Source organism: Passer domesticus, chromosome 3, assembly GCF_036417665.1.
Source record: "Passer domesticus isolate bPasDom1 chromosome 3, bPasDom1.hap1, whole genome shotgun sequence".
In the NCBI taxonomy this organism is placed as follows: domain Eukaryota; kingdom Metazoa; phylum Chordata; class Aves; order Passeriformes; family Passeridae; genus Passer; species Passer domesticus.
The window spans coordinates 72,768,291-72,788,842 of NC_087476.1; the positions used below are offsets into that span (position 1 = coordinate 72,768,291).

At 37.7% G+C, this 20,552-nt stretch overlaps 1 protein-coding gene across 4 annotated transcripts in view; it reads right to left on the minus strand.

The window, feature by feature from the left end:
- Window positions 1-397: 397 nt before the first annotated feature.
- FAM120B (family with sequence similarity 120 member B) overlaps window positions 398-20,552 on the minus strand; it is a 49,116-nt gene continuing 28,961 nt past the window's right edge. For 2 of the 4 annotated variants that reach the window (XM_064413918.1, XM_064413917.1), the window contains exons 7-10: window positions 10,516-10,722; window positions 6,681-6,789; window positions 5,303-5,443; window positions 398-1,942 (exon numbers count right to left, since the gene is read on the minus strand). In XM_064413918.1, the coding sequence (XP_064269988.1) occupies window positions 1,890-1,942; window positions 5,303-5,443; window positions 6,681-6,789; window positions 10,516-10,722 (510 nt within the window). In that variant the 3' untranslated portion in view covers window positions 398-1,889. The remainder of the gene's footprint in view (window positions 1,943-5,302; window positions 5,444-6,680; window positions 6,790-10,515; window positions 10,723-20,552) is intronic. The other 2 variants (XM_064413919.1, XM_064413920.1) reach the window with 2 other exon arrangements.

Sequence of the window (20,552 nt, forward strand, 5' to 3'; positions counted from 1 at the left end):
TGTTTGTCCTCTGTTCTGTAACCATTCAAAACAACCCTGTGGTCCACAAATTAAGGGAACCCTGTTAAACTGGAACCTTTACAGTCATGTTCTCTGATATTATTTATTTCTAGAGTCCATAAGCTTTGTGGCATTGTGAATTGTGAACAATTCTAAGTCCAGTGAGACAGGAAAGTAGCACCTCTATGTTTCAGCTTCATGCTTCTGCTTTCCCTCTACTATTCCTGGTGGGAAAAAAAAATCTTTTGGCTTGGAAATAATAATAATAAGTAGCTTCTGCTTATGGTCTAACATTAGGAAGAAAAACAACCTCACAGATATGCCATCAATTCTTCAGTAATCAGGGTAATTATTACCAACAATTCATACCACAGCTAGCACAGCAAAACTCCCACTCTGACTGTATTTAACTTTATTTATTGAGGACAACAGATATTTTTTCTCATATCAAAGCCTGAAGAGGGAATTACCAACAGATTCTGGCACATGATCACATTCTTTCAAAATACACGATTATACCTCATGAGATCCTTGAAACCAGAGAAGTTTTCATAAAAATCAGACCACATTATTTCAAAAGGTTTGGAGGGGAAGGATAAAAATGATAATAAAAAAATGATAGTACAATTACAGTCAGTGGAAAATTGATTGAAAAAGGAAGCAGGAATACCCCTATGATGACAGTGCATTTTCTGAAATGCAAATCAAGACACTGTGTTGTGTGAAATGAGGCCTAAGAACAACATTAACTGAAAAATCACAGAATCACAGAATGGGTCAGACTGGAAGGAACCACAGGGGGTCATCTGGTCCAACCTCCCCGTTCAGTCACAGAGAGGTCCCAGAGCACAGGGAAGAGGATTGAGGCCAGGTGGTTCTTGAACGTCACAGCCTCTCAGGACAATCAGTTCTTATGCTCAGTCACCCTCACAGTGAAGAATTTCTTCCTCATATTCAAGTAGAACTTCCTGTGCATCAGTTTCTGCCCATTGCCTCTTGTCCTATTGCTTGGCACCACTAAGAAGAGCCTCTCTTGACATCCCCTTGATTTTAGAACTAAACAAATACATACATTACTAAAACTGAATCACAGAGTGAAACACAGCAATTTTTCATTTTGAAGGTCAGTGTTCTAGACTTCTGGGCAGAAAAGAAATATTGAGTTCTTATATGTATTATTCATTATAGAAGTAGAGCATGATAGATTCTTTCCTCAGTTGAAAAAATTACAAAAAATTGCTTAACTAAAAGTATCAAATGTAAAAGCAATTTTTTCCTTTGTAAAAAAGTGTTACATTTTACAAGAAAGTGACATTGTTTCACTGGCAGATGATGCTTACATCAGTGATGTCATGTTTCAAACTTTTTCAGAAACAACGGTCATGTTTCAAACTTTTTTAGAAACAACGGTATAACCCTTAAAACACAGATATAATCCACAATCAAGATACAAACCACAATACAGCATAGACATGACACATTATTCATAGTGAGGAAAGTATTGTAATATAAACAACTATTACAAAAATATGCAAAAATTACAGTTTAAATCTTAAATTCACACTCAGTAATATCTCACAATATTATAAAAAACAATTCAGACTTTCCCTTGTTAAATGGACAAAACAGTGTAGCTATACTGGGATGCTACTGTGCCTCAGGTAGCTGTACCTTAAGTTTTGGTGATTCTAGTCTCATAACAAGCTTAGGCCTAACATGGTAAGTGATTAACTTGCTGAACAGCCTCAGCTTTGTGTGATTTCCTCCACAGTCACACTGCCCAGTTACTCTGCACAGTTCATAACAACAGGTGAAAGCCTGAATAAACAAAAATTATTCCAGTGGCAATTATTCCGCCATCCCATTTGCCACTTGTAGACATGAATTCTTTACCGAGGAGGAAGGTGATATCTCCTTCCATGTGGATGTCCTGATCCTCTACCTGGAGAGAGTAAGAGAGGAATTAAATACATTCAGTGAACATTAAAGGAGGAAAAACAAGGGCTTATTAAGATAGCATGCAAGAAAAGTAACAATTATACATATCTTAAAAAAAATACATGTCCCTGTCCAGTTGGTGTATAATTATATCTAGTATTCTGAGATCTTGGAGGATAAAGTGCATGGTGGCTCTTTTTAAAACTCTTGGGTGACAGTAACTTTTAAACTTAGTCCAGTTAATGGGTTGGGATAGTGAATCTCATCTGTGCCTGGTAGATCTGACTGTATGAATTCAGGTAAAGATAATATGCTGTTTAGAAGCAGACATAAGTTATATTTACAAATATTTTCATCCTGGTTTAAGTGTGCCTGTGCACTATGCTGCTTAGTTAGAGAGCCCTATTAGCAAAGCAGTACTCACAATGTAAATTAAATGTTTTCTCAGGTCCCATCTGCATAACAGTTCTACCAAAATCCTATTAATCAGAAGCATGCTTTAAAGCAACACCAGTGTGGAAGACTTGACTAAATATCTTGCAAAGGAGGGGCTGCTTGTATTATCAGCAGTTATGTGTTTTACTGTGTGCTAAGACTGAAGTGAATGTACCCTTTTGATGCAATTATATTCTGTGAAGAAATGGATAATAACAGTGATTTCCAGAGTTCTAAATGCTCAATTTACTTTTAGGTTCTTATAGAATGAGTTAACATTGTGATGCAAAGCAATGTATTTGTGGTCTTAACTTCTAATTAATGAAGTTTGTCTACCAATAGGGTATATGGGCTGTGGTGTGGTGTTGCAGCCACAAACCTAAAATCCATAAATTATCAAACAAGAAATATTAAGGGAAAATCTACCTTCCTGAGGCTTAGATGTCCAGCTCTGAGTAACACAGATGTGCTTTTATCCATTTGTAACACACAGCCAAGAAATTTATGGAGAGAAGTTAAATGAATAAAATCAAACAAAAAACCCCACAACCTTCCCAAAACACCAAAAAAAGCCACAGTTGAATTCCCTGCACTCAAAATACAGTTAGACAATGAGCTGCTTATTACAGCAGCTGGGTAGCTACTATTGACCATATCATGAAGGATGCCTGGGTCCAGTTCTTGTTCTGCCTGAGGGGATTCATGTCATCCTCTCAGAGAAATGCCACTGCTTCTCAGGCTGATGCTTTTTGGTGGAGGCACTCTTTCCTCCACTGGTGAAGCTGAGACATTGTCACAGAATTCTTAAACATTAACTGATAAGAGAGAGCAAAGGCTGCCTAATCATTATATACACTCCTGATACAGAAGATATGGATCCTATGGTTACTGTTCCATTACTTTTTACTGCATTTAATCCAATGATTTATGTATGATATGCAACAGCAGGAGCCATAACAGTGGGTAGGTACATAGAAGATGGGATAGACAGATATGAGTATTATTACTAGGGAGTTTTATCGCATAAGCTACCATGAACAGAAAATGGCTACTTTTTTTGTTCTTTTTTTCTTTCTCTTTGCTGAGACACACATATAACAGACAACAGTTACGTAGTGAAGTAACCCAAATAACTGTGCTAATATTAGCAAACTTAGGAAAATAATTTTGCCAAAATGAGTCATGTTGGCAGATCACTTTAAAAGGAGCTCTAAAACATTGCAGGGTTCTTTTATAAGGACAGATGTATTTTTCCAATAAACCTGTTTTACTTATAACACAGGCAATTTAACAGCAGTTATGGGATCATGTTTTAAGAGTGTCCTGAGGGTAAAAAATAGGGATAGTGTAAAAGAAGCCAAGATGTTTAATTAACGCTACTGAAAGACATTTATAACACAGCAGCACAGTTACTGTGGAACATACTTTGTGGAATACACCTAGCCATAAGATCTCTGGAGCTGGTCAGAGATTTTCTGACCCCTGAATAATCAGGTTTCTTCCCATGGTCAAGAACTGGTAACAATGACCAGTTTGGGTTTTGCTTATGGTCAGCCTACATACTCTATATTTTAGCTTTATATTTTACATAGAGGATCAAAGAATATTATTTGTGAATCAAATGATATTATCTTAGTCTGAAGCATTCAACAGTGGCAGCTGAAACACATTAAAATATTCACTGTATCTATTTATTATTTATCTTTCCTAATCATATCAGCGATCTTATTTGAAAACCTCACCTGGAAACATAAAAGTAATTCAGGCTCTGCAGACTTAATAAAATAATTTATGTTTCTTAGACACCTCTCTTCCTTTGCTTATTTTCTTTAATCTATGTGTATATGCTTCAACTCACAGTAATGAGGAAGTACAACTGAATTAAGTCAGCTCAACAGTGCTATCCACTGTGGTGTTTCACTGAAATGTCTGTTCTTTTCAAGAAGTGAGGCTGGTGAATGACTTAAGATAAATGTCAAGGCAAGACAAAACTTGCATTTGTATCACTTAGGCAGTGACCTGGAAGCAGGGACGCTGATCTAGAAAACCACCTAAGAATGTGTTTAACTTTATTCATATGCTTTAGGGTTTTGTTGAAGTATGAATGAAGATCTGCAGCTAAAGACTTCAGACACAGTTCTGTGCAGCTGTGCCAATTTGTTTTAGAACTGTTACAATTTTAAACACAGTTCAACTGAGACCAAGCATGAAAATTACAAATACCACATGAAAGCTTATTTCCCAGAACACTGTGAGTAGAAGATGACTGCAGATTACGATACTACACTCCACCTCACCCTGCAGGGTTGGTTTTCGCAAGGGACAATACACAACTGTGTAACTGATACTGATGCCTTGTGAAGGCTGACCTAGAACAGAGGCTAGACAGAGTTAAAGAATGAAGTAGGTATTTATTAAAAAGTCTCAATAGATACACCTTGGGAAGCACAAGAGCCCAAGGGCTACACCCAAGATGAACCCAAAATGGACGACCAGTCACAGGGTCTCACACTTTTATAAGTTTTGATCCGTTAGCATATTGGAGTTAATTGCCCAGCTTTAGGACAATTTAGTTAACAGCTTTAGGTTATGAAGTCCCATCCTTCTTGTTTTCTCTCTTCAGTCCACCATTGTTTATGGTCTTGGGCCCAAAACTAGTATGGATTGTCCTTGGTCCCAAGCTAGAAAAGGACTTGTTCTGTCTACCTATTCTGTGAAGAGAGCTTATCAAGTCTTAAGATGAAGCTCAGGACTAAAGCAGCACACTAAAGCAGCACAGAATCTGAAAAATATAAAAGCTAAAACCTAAAGCATCAGTGCAAGTTTTATTGCTGACTGCTGCAGGGTTACTGCACACATAAACATGAACTGCAGGTAGACACAGAGCTGTTATACTGGTGATAGGGACAATTCCAAACCCATTTTTTACCTTGGGATTGCAGATGTCTTTGTGTGAACTCCCTCATCTGGTTATGATATGGAGAAACAAAATGACTTCTGTGTGGCTGTTGTAACCTGGGATTAAAATCTCTTTGTTCTCTTCCTGAAAAACAGTATTCACTAAGCAACTCTGACAATATGCAAGTTTAAATGGAGAAAAAGAGAGACAGTTATTCTTTTTCAGGAAACAGTATTTCTTAGTTTTGTGCCAAAATACTCAAGCACAATTACGATCTTTCCAAGTTAAAGTCAGCCTAACAAGAATGGTTCTTGTCCTCATTTCCATCTATGCACATCATGATTACAAGCTGCTAACAAGTGCATTTAGAAACCAGATCAAGATTTTATGACACAGATTTGGAGACTGCAGTCATTAAAACAAACAGAATTCTCTCTCCAAATTGGAATCACAAATCATAATTAAAATGGTTAAATATAGCTCTCAAGGAAAAGCAGATGCTACCAAGGTCTGGTATTATAAATCACCAACAGATATCCTCAATTTTGAGTGTCCAGCATGAGTTTGTTGTAGACCCACATCAGAAGTATTGCTGCCACATAATGCAATGTACTGAACCAGCAGAAAATCATTCTGTCTGTTGTAATTTGCTCATGGAATTCCAAAGGGGTAATTTTTTATCCTCACAGACATTATAACTGATCACATATTAAGCAGATAATAAATATAATATGAGCATAAACACTGAGATTCAGTGTAAATTATTTCAAAGTCTCGAAGCCTCAACATTCAAGCTGATCTTGATGTTAAAAACCTTTTAGATGTTTTTTATATGTTTAGATGTTTTTTACCCCAAAAGTCAGGCAGCTCAGGTAGGGAAAACAATTTTGCAAACTGAGCCATAAAGTTGGGAGGAAAGAGCAAGATCTTAAGCAAGTTTTTCAAATTGCCCAAAAGCTCTCTTCTATTTTGAAATATATCAGCAAATGAAATAAGAAGTATTTAATCTTCAATGCCTCATTCCAACCTTTAACTATCAATGTTAAATAGCTCCCCTGAGGGATTGAAAGAAAAAGCTGGGCTATTTAATTTCTCCTACAAAAATATCTTTAGTCACTGAATAAATAGTGGTGTTTCTGTCAATTAATGATACTTATTGCATATACCTCACTAGCTATGTACCTAGATGGGAATATTATTCTATATAAACTTGGGTAATCAAATTCACATAAATCGCTAAAAAGAGCAATAGATCTAATATTTTCTTAGATCTGTTAATTGCTTCTTGGAGAAAGAACTTAAAATTTACTTAGCTTGATGGGCTGCCTATGTAATTGCTGCTGCTGTTGAAGGACAATTTAGCTCATCTATATATGAACTTTATTGATAAAATTCACACAATGCCAACCTGTGTTAAATCCATTTCCTCTTGGTCTGCTCTGTATTGTTCTGTTCTTTGCCATGCAAAACTTGCAAATGAGAGATTTCAGATTCTGGAAGGGTGTGTACAAAGACTCCTGCAGAAAACACAGTTAAAATCAATTACTCTTCTGCTCTTCTTTCTTCAGGTGCAGCACAAATTAAACACATACACAACTATAAGACTTGTCTTAGCCACACTTGTGCATGCATGAAGCTGATAGCTGGTTCACGCTTTTACAGGAAATAAAGTTTGAACATTTAATATTAAATGTGGATACCTGGAGAGATGAGCAGGGGTGCAGAAGAAATGCTTTCCCCTTTCTCACTTAACTAGACTTCCATCTGCAATACCACAGGCAGAGATGGTTAAAACCTCCAGATAAGGTCTGATGAACTCATGGAAAATACACCAGTTAGAATCAGTCTCTTAATCTCAAACATTACAAACAGAACTTGCCCAACTCCTGACTGATAAAGCATAACTAACTCTAAAAAGAAATGGGGGAATTAAATTCAAATGTTTACCTTGTGGTGTGATGAAAAAATCTACTTGTCAAAAGGACAAGCTGAAGCTATTTAAGGATGCAATACTGAGAGATGTGATGATGATGATACATCCTTTAACTTTCTCTGATTTCTGTGAGCTTTGAAAAAGTGACAGATCTTAGAATGTATTTCTTTTTTTCCTGATTGGTACTGGGCATGTGGGATTTACTACACAATGAAGAGAATCAGGAGAAGAGAGATTTTAGAACAATAGCACAATTTGTTATTTTCATAAAATTGAACTGATTTTTACAGGATGACATTTCCTTTTGAAGATGACAGGATAAGCTAAAAAGATCTAATAGGCAGCAAGACTGCAGTAACTAGAGAGGTTTCTTAAATTAAAGGTAGAGTCTGACTCCCTGAATGAATCCTGCTGAGAACTTCCCTAATACATTTCTTAAGTTAACAAACATCTTCAGAGAGACTTAACTAAAACACACAGATTTTTTTTAAATTTTGTTTTACCACACAAACTGGGTCCAGCCCATGAAGAACACAGAGAAAAACCTTTCATTTTATTCCTGGGAGAATAAATTCAGAATGTGTGGAGGTTGGATGAAAAGTGAGATCAGAAAAGAACAAAACATATCAATTATGCTGAACCCATGATGTAATTTGGTTTTAATTTAAAAAAATTGACCATGAACATACTCATTAGTGAGAAGCACAATAAAAAGGCTAATAAAGTGATAATATCATTGCCTCACTTCTTTATGAGACTATTATAGCCAATTTTCTGTGTGGATAAACAAACTAATATGATTACAGTTTTGAAAAATAGAACTAGCATAATAAGAGCTTAGTATAATTTTGTAAAAAACCAAGATGGCTCTATTTTTATTCTTATCAGAAGCTGTCCATTTTTTTATCTTTAACAGCTGCTAGGCTACAAAGAGCTGAGCTACACAAAAACTTGCCCACAAAAATATCAATTGTATTTAATGTACACATTTTCTTCTTTTGGTATAAGAATCTGTAGGAAGCAAACCCTAAGATGTTCAAAATTTTTTATATACATGTAAATATTTAACCAGGATTGTATTTCCACTGTAATTGTCAGAAACCTATTAACTGTATTTAAGCCTATCATATTCAAAACAATACTGATTCTGAGATTGCCTCAAGTCCTGAAGTAATGTAACTGTCCAGATAATAGAGAAATTACCCCAGAAGTTAGGAAACAAGCACTGAACAACCAAAGGAATTACTTTTTCCTATTATTTTTCTTTTCCATAACAAAACATACAATGTAGAATAACTTCTTTTCTGACTACAATACTGTCACTATCACCAGATTAGATTTGTGGTGCTCAAGTTTAGATTGTTAACAAATGAGTGCTGAAAGATATTGGCTTCCAGCAGAACATTAAGCTCTGCCAGGAACTAAGTACCATTTTTATTTATTAAAGTTGAACTTATAATAAGAAGAAAAACCAATCACATATACTTGTGCCTTGCCAGTGTTCCCAACTAAACTGGCATCTCTTGGCAATTCTCCCCAAAACAGATTCTTGCCTCAAACTGATAAGCTGGAAAGCTATTTTATTAGTCTGGGTACATATCTCTGCCATATATGTACCATAAAATTGTACCTAAAAAAGTAAAAGGTATTTAAACTACTCAGAAAGTTCACATAGCCAGAGCATTTTTCCTCACAACAGAACAGTTTATCTGGGGTTTGTTTAAAACAGAGCATCAGGCTTTTAAAAACCCTAGCCTAGATATTTCAGTTGATCAAGCATATTTCTAACTCTGTTCTAAGAAAGTAAGATCTTTCTTCATCTTCATTATAAAACAGAATAAAATAGAACTCCAACACTAACACAAGATTTTAAAATGTGAGCTAAAACATACTACACAATAAATTTTAAAATACCTATAGATTAATATAAAAGTTGTACAAATTTAAATTTTTATTGTTAAAGTTACCCACTAACCTGAATTCTACCCAAGAGGAAAACAAGTATCATTTTCATTTTGGATACTTTAACATTTTCCCATTTATTCTTTAAACCCTCTATTGTTTTGTAGAAGTCCTGCATGAAATTCCTGAATGAACCATTAGCCCAATCCAAAATCTACTGAAATCAACAGACCAATTAATAGGAACCACAGGATTTGGATAGAGGTTATGATCCTAATCATAGGATTGAATGCATATGGAAAGGATTATTCTCCTCCTTCATGCTAAAAACATGCTCATTCCACCCACCCACAAGAGCTGCACTCCTCACTTCAGACCAGCATGGTATGCAGCTGGACACAAAATCACAAAAGAAAACCAGTTATACAAAAACAACTGGCATTGATGCATAAGATTAACATAAATCAAAACTGAAACCTTTTTGCTCTGTAATTACTTTAACCTCAAGTGATACATTCAGTAGCAGGTAAAGGCATTTCAAAGGTAAGATTTTCAAAATTAATTAAATGATACAGGCTTTTCAGATACATTAATTGAGAAAGACACATTAATTGAAGGTCTTTAGAACTACCTTCCCAGATGGATACAGATCTACCCAATCTCTCTGGTGGGGCACGAGGCAGGTTTGAGGCTTCAGCAGTGCAGCAGCACAGTCCGGCACCAAGTCCAGCAGACCTCTGAGCCTGGACACGCTGCCCTGAGCAATGCAGAGTGCCCAGCAGGACCTCCCTGCCCAGACATGTCTGAAATCTCACTGCTCTTTTGGTAACACATGCACAGCTTATAAATCCCCAGATTTGTAAAATGAAGTGGGACTGAGAACTAAATAAGTACCTAGAGCACAGGAAGGTACTTGGTGAGATTCTAAAATAAATACCCATATTTACCTATTCTAAAAGAATATACCTTCTTCTGATTTGCAGCTCCTCTTCAAATTTGCCAAACCTTCATCTCAAAATTTAGGTTCCTTTAAAAATATCAGTCTTAAACACCTTTTTTTAAAGGTGTTCTTAATATGTTGCTTAAAATCTTATGGGAGAAAGGTTTCATTAATATCTCAGTACTAGAAAACTATTGTGGGCATTTTCATTTTTGAAACTGACAACTATTTTCCTTCTATTATTTTCTGAGGAGTGGGAACAAAAATAAAGGTAAAATTGCAGCTTCCTTTATAAGCTGTTTTTCTATTCTTTTTAAATTTATTTTTTTTTTGTGGAGAGAATGAAAAAGTAATAAGAAAGAGAAGAAAAACAGAAAGGGGAAAAGTGTAAACACGAATACAAAAACAACAAAGTGGACAGGTACATTTTTACAAAGAATGCAGAACTAAAAAGAAGTGATCACTTACATTGCCTTCCAAAAGTTCTTCCACAGAGCAACCGCGGTGTGCCTTCTGGTATTTTTCTTGAAAAAGTTTTCCATCAAACACTGCCCAAGGCATCAGATCATCCATCCTGAATGGAAAGCCGCAGGCACTGTTGGCCATGAGCAAAGTCGTAAGGCCACGGATAAGGACAGCACCCAGATGTACAGCCCTGGAGTCTACCTGTGTGAGCTGTGAACACACACACAGACACACAGACACACACACAAACACACATAAAAAGTCAGGTCTCACAAGTCAGTAAATATAAGCCATCTTACCATCACATATAAACACACAAGCAGCAAAGAAAATTGTCAGCTGTCCTGATGTTGTGACAATGACGAACCTCTACTCCACAGCAGAATTCATCTGAGGGTTCTGTATCTAGTTTTATTCAATAAAGTGGAAGAAGTGAAGTTTAACAAACACAGCATCTCATTAAAGTTTTTAAGACAAATACATTCAAAATGTAAGTGGAAAGACAAAATAAATGGCTCCATAGTATTTTTCAAGCATTAGCAGCTCTGCAGGAAAAAAGTTCTGTTAGTGGAATGCAAAACATGAACTGGGAGTACAAATTGATGTGTACAGTGATCCACTGACCTTCCAGAGTTTGCTTACCCCGGAAATGTTACAGCATTTAGAGATCATTTAAATTGCAGCATTTGACAGAACAAAATCCTGGCTTTTATATTAAGCACTCCAGAATTTCCTTTGACTGTAATCTGAAAGTCAAATTATTTCACTTCAACCTGGATGTCTCCAGAAGAAATACTGGAATCGTGTGACAACATTTTGAAAATGAAAAATGAGAAACTCAACAAGACAATTAAAATTCACAGCCAAGATAAACTCCATGCATGAATTTAATATCCTGTTGTGGCAGAGGACAGTAAAAGATAAAAATCTTGAATCCAGTATGGGGAAAACTCTGATTTTAAGTATTGTTTAAACAGTACAAAGCTCTCAGTGGGCAATGCCTTTTCCAGTCTGTTCCACAGCAGTCCGTTAGGATCGGGAGAGATTCATAACAGTGTGGCCATCAATACTGTAATCCCTTGTAGCTGGTGTACCCTTAGGGTATAAATTATACCAGAAATAGAATAGTATCTAAAACAGTCCAGAACAGAAAGGGCAAAAAGTGACTCAAATTGTCTTAGCTCTAGCTCCTGCAGAGCTGTGAACTATTTGTCTGAAATGCAATGGAAAGGGTTGGCCATTATTACTGCATCTTGCACCTTGAAAGATCTCCAGAAGACTTAAAGGTATGAATGTACAGCATCAGTGCCTTATGTTTTAAAAAATGACAAGTAGTAGCAAAATATGTGAAATGTAGTACTAATGAATCAGAATTTTTCCTTTCTAAGGTCCACATAACAAAATAAGGAAACCTTTGCTAGCAATAAAGGGCTACAAAACTTCTTACAAAAATGAAAATCATAAATCATTTGGAGAATAGAGCCAGAGCTTGGTGAAGAAATTAGGTTTTCTGCACTATTATGCAATAAGCTGAATTCTGTTGCAAAATTTGACTAGGTGAGCTGACTTCTGTGATGGGGTTCTCCCTGACCACAGACAAGGGGCAGTAGGGTTGAAGATATGAGGTGCATCTCCATGGGCTGCTTTCTGTAAAATGTAAAAGCAAAAGAGGACTCAGATATGAAGATACAGTCAGGGAGATGCCAGGCAGGGAGGTTCAGAGCCCTCTGGGAAGAACTTCTTCTGTCTCTAGTGATTCCTGGAAAGGCATCAAGCTGGCCACCAGGGCACTGACCCAACATGACAGTCAGTAGCTGAAATTCATCCAGTGCAGACAGCTGGAGACAACCACTGACATCCAGACAAACGCAGACAACACAAGCTAATTTTGCAGAACTGTACGATGGTTCGGGTTGAAAGGGACCTTAAAGTTCATCTAACTTTAAAGTTAACCTTTAAAGTTTCAAGGCTCCTGCCATAGGCAGGGGCACCTCCCACTAGAATTTGAGCAGTCATTTAGAAAATGAAAGGTCCATATTTTTCTGATCGTGACACTTCATATTAGAGTAAGGAGACTCTCTCCTGCCCTTCCTGTAAAACAAATGTATTTTCAGTAGGGGATCAGGCCACTGAGTTTCAGGAATTTATTGCCTCCAGATGTTAGCTACCATTTTGCCAGCTGAGACTACTAAATACATGCACACTCATAATTCTCTTGCTCTGGCAAGTAAAGCAGGGGTTTGCAAACTGTTTAACGATGCTGAAGGGTACTTGAAAGAGGAATGTGGTTTAAGTGAACCAGTATTTGTACTAAGCTAGAGTGCACACAGTCACTTATCATGTTGCAGCTGAGATTCTTACTTTGCATTTACTAGATTTCTGATCACCAGATCAAACCTGGTGACTTCTGATCACCAGATCAAACCTGAAGATCCACTAAGGAAGTGTGTCCACATCATTTACAACCCTATCTGTGCTCTTTTCAGTTAAACTTGAGACACAGTGACCAAAAAGATAGAATGATGTTGCTGGTGACAAGCTCTATGGTTAGAAGACTTCATTGTCTTGGGATATCAGTCCAGGACTTTCCTAAAGCACGTTAATATTGGGAGGTGGAAGGTTTGTGCGTGTGTGTGAGGGAGATCAGGTAAGGCTTGGTGTTTTAATGGAAATTAGTATGAGCAAGACCAATGCAAGAGCTATCAACAGTGATTTCTTTATTTTAATAGGATAGGAAATACATTGACTAAAGGGTAGTTTCTATTTTCCATGTCTGGCAATGAAAACTAAAGAAAATGAAAGCACAGTGAGTTTGTAACAATGAGGCTGGGCACATGGCAAACCACAGAGTGGCCTTGCCATGGGAATGCTCACAACTGCTTGGTGTCTGGAGTGTTAAGACATCATGATGAGAAGTGGAAAATTCCAAAAGAAAAGAAATCTTGTCTTGCAGGGCATTACACCCTAGAGATTACTTCCTTTTGTAAATTGTGTCTGCTCTTTTTACCATTTCAATAAACTCAGGACCCCCGTGAACCACGTGAGATGCAGCCCTGTGATCTCACTGCTGCTTCTCCTACCACAGGCTGATGACATTTGTGTGAGGGACACAGGAAATGTGTGAGAACTGCTCCTCCTGCACCAGCTGCCTCTGCTGCGGCCCTGCTGCTGAGCCTACCAATGGCAGCTCCCCACCCTCCCAGCACTTGGGGAAAAAGAGAACTTTTTCCTGTTTGAAGACTCAGAACTCAAAAGTTCCCAGTCCTCTAGCATCACTGCAGCAGAGGTTACTGATATCTGAGGCTTGATCTGAACGGGGTAAGCTGCTTCAAAAGAGCAAGAGAAGTGCTACAGCATCCACAACACTATGCATGAAGTTTTTTCCTAACAATTTCAGAAATCTCTTTGCTAGAAGACTTATATCACTGAGTTCAGGCCAATCTCTGTGGCTGTGTGCACGTGCATTGGTGACAGAAAGGCTTGGCAGGGTGGAAAGTGTTTGCTCACAGCAGCACTTTGCAAGACTAGACGGAGACTGCACATCCTGCTGAATAGTTTTAACTTACAGGAAGAGAAAATACATGGATCTTGTACATGAAATGCAAATTTCCAGTTCAAATTTTATCTAATAAAATAATAATTTAAAAAAATAATCAGGATGTAAAAATACCTTCATGTTTTAAGGAAATACTAGTAGTCCTCTGACTCTTCTTTGTAGACTCAGAAGGGATTTTTTGATAGAGGTGTAAACCTTATTCTATGCATTTTGAAAGCCACACAAACTATTTCCAGGAGCATACTAAAAAAATCATTTGCCCCTCAACTGATTGGAGTTTAAAAGCTTCAAATTCTGTCGAAATGATAAATAGGTTCTATGACAGTTGAAGTGTGAGGGTGAGTATCTGAACATGCCGGATATCTGCAGATACAGCAAAGCCATCTCACTAGCAGAATTTCTTGAAACCAAGGAGAAAATATATCATGTCAATTTCACAGTTCTTTACTTGTGCTGCTTTACATGTCCTCCGTATCTCAATATACTAAAAACAACATTTCGTTTAAAAATGTGTTCCTTTAGTAGGATTTTTAACAACATTCTGGGCATGGTCTTTTTCAATGTAAAAAATCTGTATTAATAATTGTGACTTAGGTTAGAGTTTACTTTTTTCCTTTCTGTTGCCTTCTTCCTGTGGTGAAGTTGAATACAGAAGACATGACTATGGCTAACCTTTTGGCATAGAAATTTAAAAAGAAAAAGCTTCAAAATTACATAATGCATTTCTCCACTCCTCCCTTCCCCACCTTCCCCACCCACCTACAAAAGAACATACCTGTTTTTGTGATAAAAGGGAAAACATAACACTCAAGGACAGGTTAGTATTTGGTGATTCCTACTTAAAATTAATCAATTCAACAACAATAGATACAAATCAATGTAATTTGTCCCACAAAATAAACTGCTGGAATTCAAGTGGTAGTGATCAAAATCTGTGTACTTGTCTAGTTTAACCAGCTCCTTTTAGATCCCTTTGAACTCAGTTGGTATATCATCAGTATTGCTGCTTCTTACATTAACTCCCCTAGCAGCCACCTGCATCTTAAATTATCAAATATTTAACCACAGGCAATTTGTGCTTGGGCAATAAAGGCAGCAGGTAGATCCTATCTCAGGAACTTGTCACTAGAGCAGTAAGGCTTAGCTTTGCCTGAGAACTCTAAGGCACACCGTGTTCTAAATGCAGAGAGATGAACGCTCAGCTGACGGCAAGCCTTTGCAATAGAAAGCATCACTAAACAACCTCAACTCAAAGACAGAGCCCAGACTGTCCTGCCTTCAGCCATTACTATAAGTTCCCAGTGGGAGTTGGCAAAGGATGCTAAAGCCCCTGCACATGGGAGCTCTACTCTCTGTTCTTGAGAAAAAGATGACCTAAACTGGTGCAATGTTGGGAAATTACAGGAGTGTCACCCTGCTGAGGTGGGCTGGTGAAATAGCACATTTACTAGGCATCAGTCAGCTTTAAGCAATAAGCTGCTAGGCTCTGTCAAACTGAGGAGGGAGAGGAGCACCAGTGTTTTGAAAACAGTCTAAGGTTTATTCTGATGAAAGATTACAGCTTAAATTAAGCTCTTCCTGCTTAAACAAGGTGTGTGCAAAGGAAAAAGGGGATTGAAAAGAGATCCTATGAGGGCATCGGTTGCAACAGAAACTAGAAAAACCAGTTTTGAAACACTTTTAAGACTTTGAAGTAAATATTTAGCTGTAAACAACCCAATTGTTTAGTATTTATATGTTCAGGAAAGTTTATTTGCTGGATTTTATCAGGACTTTGATGTAAAATGATACCTCTCTGTGGATCAACACTCATATTTACATTAAGCCAAAACCACCACTGAAGTAAACTTAGAAACAAAAATTAAAAATTGCTTTTACCATTAAGCACTCTACAAATAATAATACAAAAATACTACTGCTAACCAATTTACAACTAGAAAAAAATTTCCTTCAGTTCCCAAAAGATTACATATCATTTCTTGAGATGACTGAAACATTACTTCCCGTATTTTAGCCACAACTGCTCACTCTGATCTAAAGTGCTAGTGACAGTCCATAATGCCTGTGACATCTACAGAATGTTGATATCAATTTTGAATTATAATCACTAAGCTAACCATCTGACTGTCTCCAGCCAGAAGCCATAACCCTTCTACAAATGTGAACAGATTTGAATTTTTAGTGTCTTAAATATTTGTTCATGTTTTTGGATACATACTTATCTTCGAACCTCCTCACCTTTCCATCACATGGACAGTGTTGAATTTAGTTGGTAGGGAAACACAATTTAATTCTTAGGGACTCTGAAAATTCTTGTAGCCCTCTGTAATGATGTCTCCCTCTTGCATGGATGCCCTAATAAAAGTGATGCCATAATAAAGTTTCATCCTGTTGTGCAACTTAGAGTGCCTTCTCCATCTTCCCTGCTGCCTATTTAAAAAAGCCAGCAGTAAGTATTGCTGTCCCAGACTCCTACATTTCTGTCAAATGCAGCTGATATTGGCCAACACATTCAAACGTTATTAGGGGACACAGAGAAAACATTTAGAAAGCATGCAAAAGGTCCCTTCTCTCCCAGTAACTTTCCATTGTAAGCCTTCAAACACCAAAGTTTTTCCACTTTTTTACTTTCTGACACTATGTATTTCTGTATTCTACTCTACACTGTCTAGCTCCATTACCAAAATCTTCAAAATGAGGGTCTTCATTTGCTGCTGTCTCATCCTGACCATACTCCTGATCTGAAGTCCTTATCCCCGCCTTAATCCAGCACTATCCCTTTGTTTAATCAGAGGACTAGTCAACGGAACATAGTTTTAGGTGTAATAATTCTGCCACCAACAGAACTACTGGGCAGTGTGCTTGGTTGCCTGTGCTGATCTAGGCTGTCCTTCCACAGCCTCAGACTCCACTGGCAAATGACAGCTGCTTAGGCCTGCAACTGCTCAGTTCGCTGCTACAATTGTCCCAGGCTTAATTAGCCAACCTTAAAAATCATATTCTTTATTTTATCCCAAGATTCAGAGTGGAAGTTCAAGATTTATTCAATTGTCCTAACGTAGGACCACCCCCTCTCTTAAGATGTTTGAGTTTATGTTTCTTAAGGGTCTGTTTTATTTCGCACTGCAACCAACAGAAAGATCAGTGAATTTCAGAAGAATTAGATCTGGCAAAATTTAGCACGTCTGCAGCACTGCAGCTTCCAGAAACATTATCACAGCTGTTATTCATGCCATATAATGTGCATAAGCTCTTCAAATAAAACTGTCATTAAACCAAGATACCTTGTGTAGAGAATTCCAGTAGAGCAATATTGTTTGCCAGTGCAATATACGTTTTGTAGGTTGTTTTTTTTTTCCCCTTGACTTTCTTTGTATTGCAAAGCAGCTGCGCAGTAAGATTGTTGATACTGCGGTTCACCCTTTGAAGTGATATGGGTCACAGCAAACAGTTCTGGCTAAGGAATTTTCTAGGTGTTAAGTCCATAGGTTGAGGAGGAAAAGAAGAACTTGTCTACTTCTATTTCATGACAATCCTGAGCTCCAAGACAAATCAAATGAGTCACGCAGCAGCATTTCAGATGACCTGTGAAGGAAACTGACAAACTGTAACTTGTGATCAGGGATGTTTCAAGAGATCAGGATTTCATTTGAAACTAAGCTACAGTAGAGTATCCACTTCCAGAACACCTATTCATTTCAAAATGGAATATTGCCATACACAGCTTGAAAGCTGCTGCATTTGGCACAAGAATGCCAACCCTGTGCTGTGGTTTAGATGAATACATACAGAGAAATTAGAGAATCCTTGTTTGGTGCACACACCTGTTGCATAAAGATGGTGTTCTGAGCTATTGAAGAACTGACTACTAAATTTTCTTTAAAATATAGGTTTTAAAGAAAATAAAATGATTTACAGGTAGTATTCTACATTTTCTTGTATTAGCACTATGTCAGAGCAAATTAAAAATAAACAGAGAAAGAGTTTATGTGAGAGTAACTTGGCCATTGTTAAAGACTTATTGAATACAGAGAAGAATGCTGTTTTAAAGAAAATGCATGCTCTGTAATAAGCCAAACTTTGGCATTGCAGCCCTTCAGCCAGCACTGGACTCTGCAGGCACTTTGCTGATAACATTTCAGCCTCAGGAACTGATCTGCAGCCATTTTAAAACAAAGGGTACCTTTTTTTTTTTAATGCAGAAGGTGCTGTGCCAAAATAAACTTCCTGCAGAACACCACTATGCTTTCAGCCTCTTGTAATTGAAAAATACTACTAACCATTGCTCCTAGCCTGAACTATTCCTCTATTGTACTGGAGCCTCAGGGTACAAATACAACATAAAATTTATGATTTTGCTAGAAAGTTAAACATGCTGATGAGATTATAAGCAATTAACTAAATCTCTGCATACATCACTAATTTTCTTTGGAGGTAATACACAACTACCTTTACACATTTGGTGTTTATCGTCCCTGTTTGTTCCTGCCTCACACGTAACACTGGGATTAGAATGTCTTAACAAGTGGTGATGTCTTTGGATGCTAAAAAATAATGCTGGTAAGGGATATTATAATGTATTTTTATCACTTTTCTCTTAACACAGCTCCATTTCTTTATAAAAAGTTCCTTCAACCACATCTCAGCTGTTTCTCAGTGAACATCAAGTGAAATAACCCCAAAACAAAGATGAAGGGGAGAATATATGCATGCATCAATATTAATGTTAACATATTAAAAGTTCACTTTCACACAGCAATTTTGGCTAAAAAACTTATATTCCTGAGACTATTGTTACAAGCAAGAACTAAAATACAAGAAAGAACTGAACAATTTGACCAAAGTCATAAAAGAAGCAACAGATAGGAACTGGACACTGTCTTGACTTTTAACCCCTGGACAGTGGCCACTGTCAATCAAGAATACACTTGAAAAGAAAGGGAACAAATCAGTTCTTGCCGTTTCTGATACCTTTCAGATGAACATTTCTACTACAGTAATTTGAAAACCTCCAGTACGTCCAGCAAAGCACTGCAACCACACGCCTATAAATGCATCCACCTCCAAGCAGCTCATTTCAGCTCACACTTGGCTTCTCTGAAGCTGCACACAGCCATCTGCTTCTGTTTCCAGGGAAAGCCCGGACAGATGTGCAGCTCGCATTCCTGTTTGGGTGTGACAGAGGCAGGTGCCTCTGGTTTGGGCAGGTGCAGGCGGCCCCAAACAGATGATGGGCAGGTGCGCGTGTGCCACCGCTTCCCGACAGCTCCATTCCCTCCCTGCTCCAGCCCCTGGATGTCACCTGCCCTGGGGGACACAGGTCACCCTCAAAGGCAGCGGGAAGCAACCCCACCTACGCCATGCAAACACCACCTCCAGCCTTCATGGGCTGCTGGCTCCTTCCAGCATACAATATGCAAGCAAGTGCTAACTATTGAACTCAGAAGTAAACGTACACTTTGACCAACACAAACTTGGCAGGAAAATGCCAATTGATACCAGAAATATTTATTTTCCCCTCTCTATAATAAGTTATCTCTGACTTTTTCAAAGCTGTCAGTTTGCTTGATATTTTGGGAGAGCTTTATTACCCTCACTACTGACAAACATGTTTCACTTCCTGCAACATTATTTGCCATGGATTAAAAATTAACAGCAATTTTGTTATCTGAAATTCCAGAGTGTCTTTTACCTCAAGCATCCTGAAATATTCTTTACCCTATATACAGTCTAAAAGCAATTTATAACTGAAACATTGCTGCTCTTTCCATGTTGCTGAAACTGCTAATTATGAGCTACAGGACAGTAAAGGGGAAAACTCACAGAAACGCACAGCAAACTTTATACAATTATGCAGAAAAATGCAAGACTATCTTCCGCAAAGGAATAAAATCATAAAAATCCTCTTTTTAAGACCCTTGCTCAAAACCTTGAGCAAGATTTTCTCCCTGGACAAACTGAATCCATCTAAACAAATTAATTTTTTTCACAAAGTAGAAGAGATGACCTACAACTCAGCTCTTTACGGCTACCTGAAAGGAGTCTGTAGTGAGGTGGGGATTGGTCACTTCTGCCATGCTTCAAAGTGAAAGGATGAGAGGCAAATGGCCCTAAACTGCACAGTAGAGATACAGGCTAGATAATAGGAAATTTTTTTTCACTGTAAGAGTGGTTAGACACTGGAGTAATTTGCCCAGGAAGGTGGTGAAGTCGCCACCTCTGGAAGTGTTCAAGAAGCATCTGATGATGGCACTTGGGGACGTTGTTTAGGGGTAAATATGGTGGTGCTGGGCTGATGGTTGGGCTACATGATCTTGGAGGCCTTTTCCAACCTTGACAGTTCTGTGATCTAGTTATGCTGTGGTTTGTATTTGTGCCAGTTTCATATAATAAAATTTACACAGCTATGTGAATTCTGGCATTGGGGCTCACATCAACTGCAAAAAATGTTCAGGAAAATAGACTCTAATAATACTAATAAATA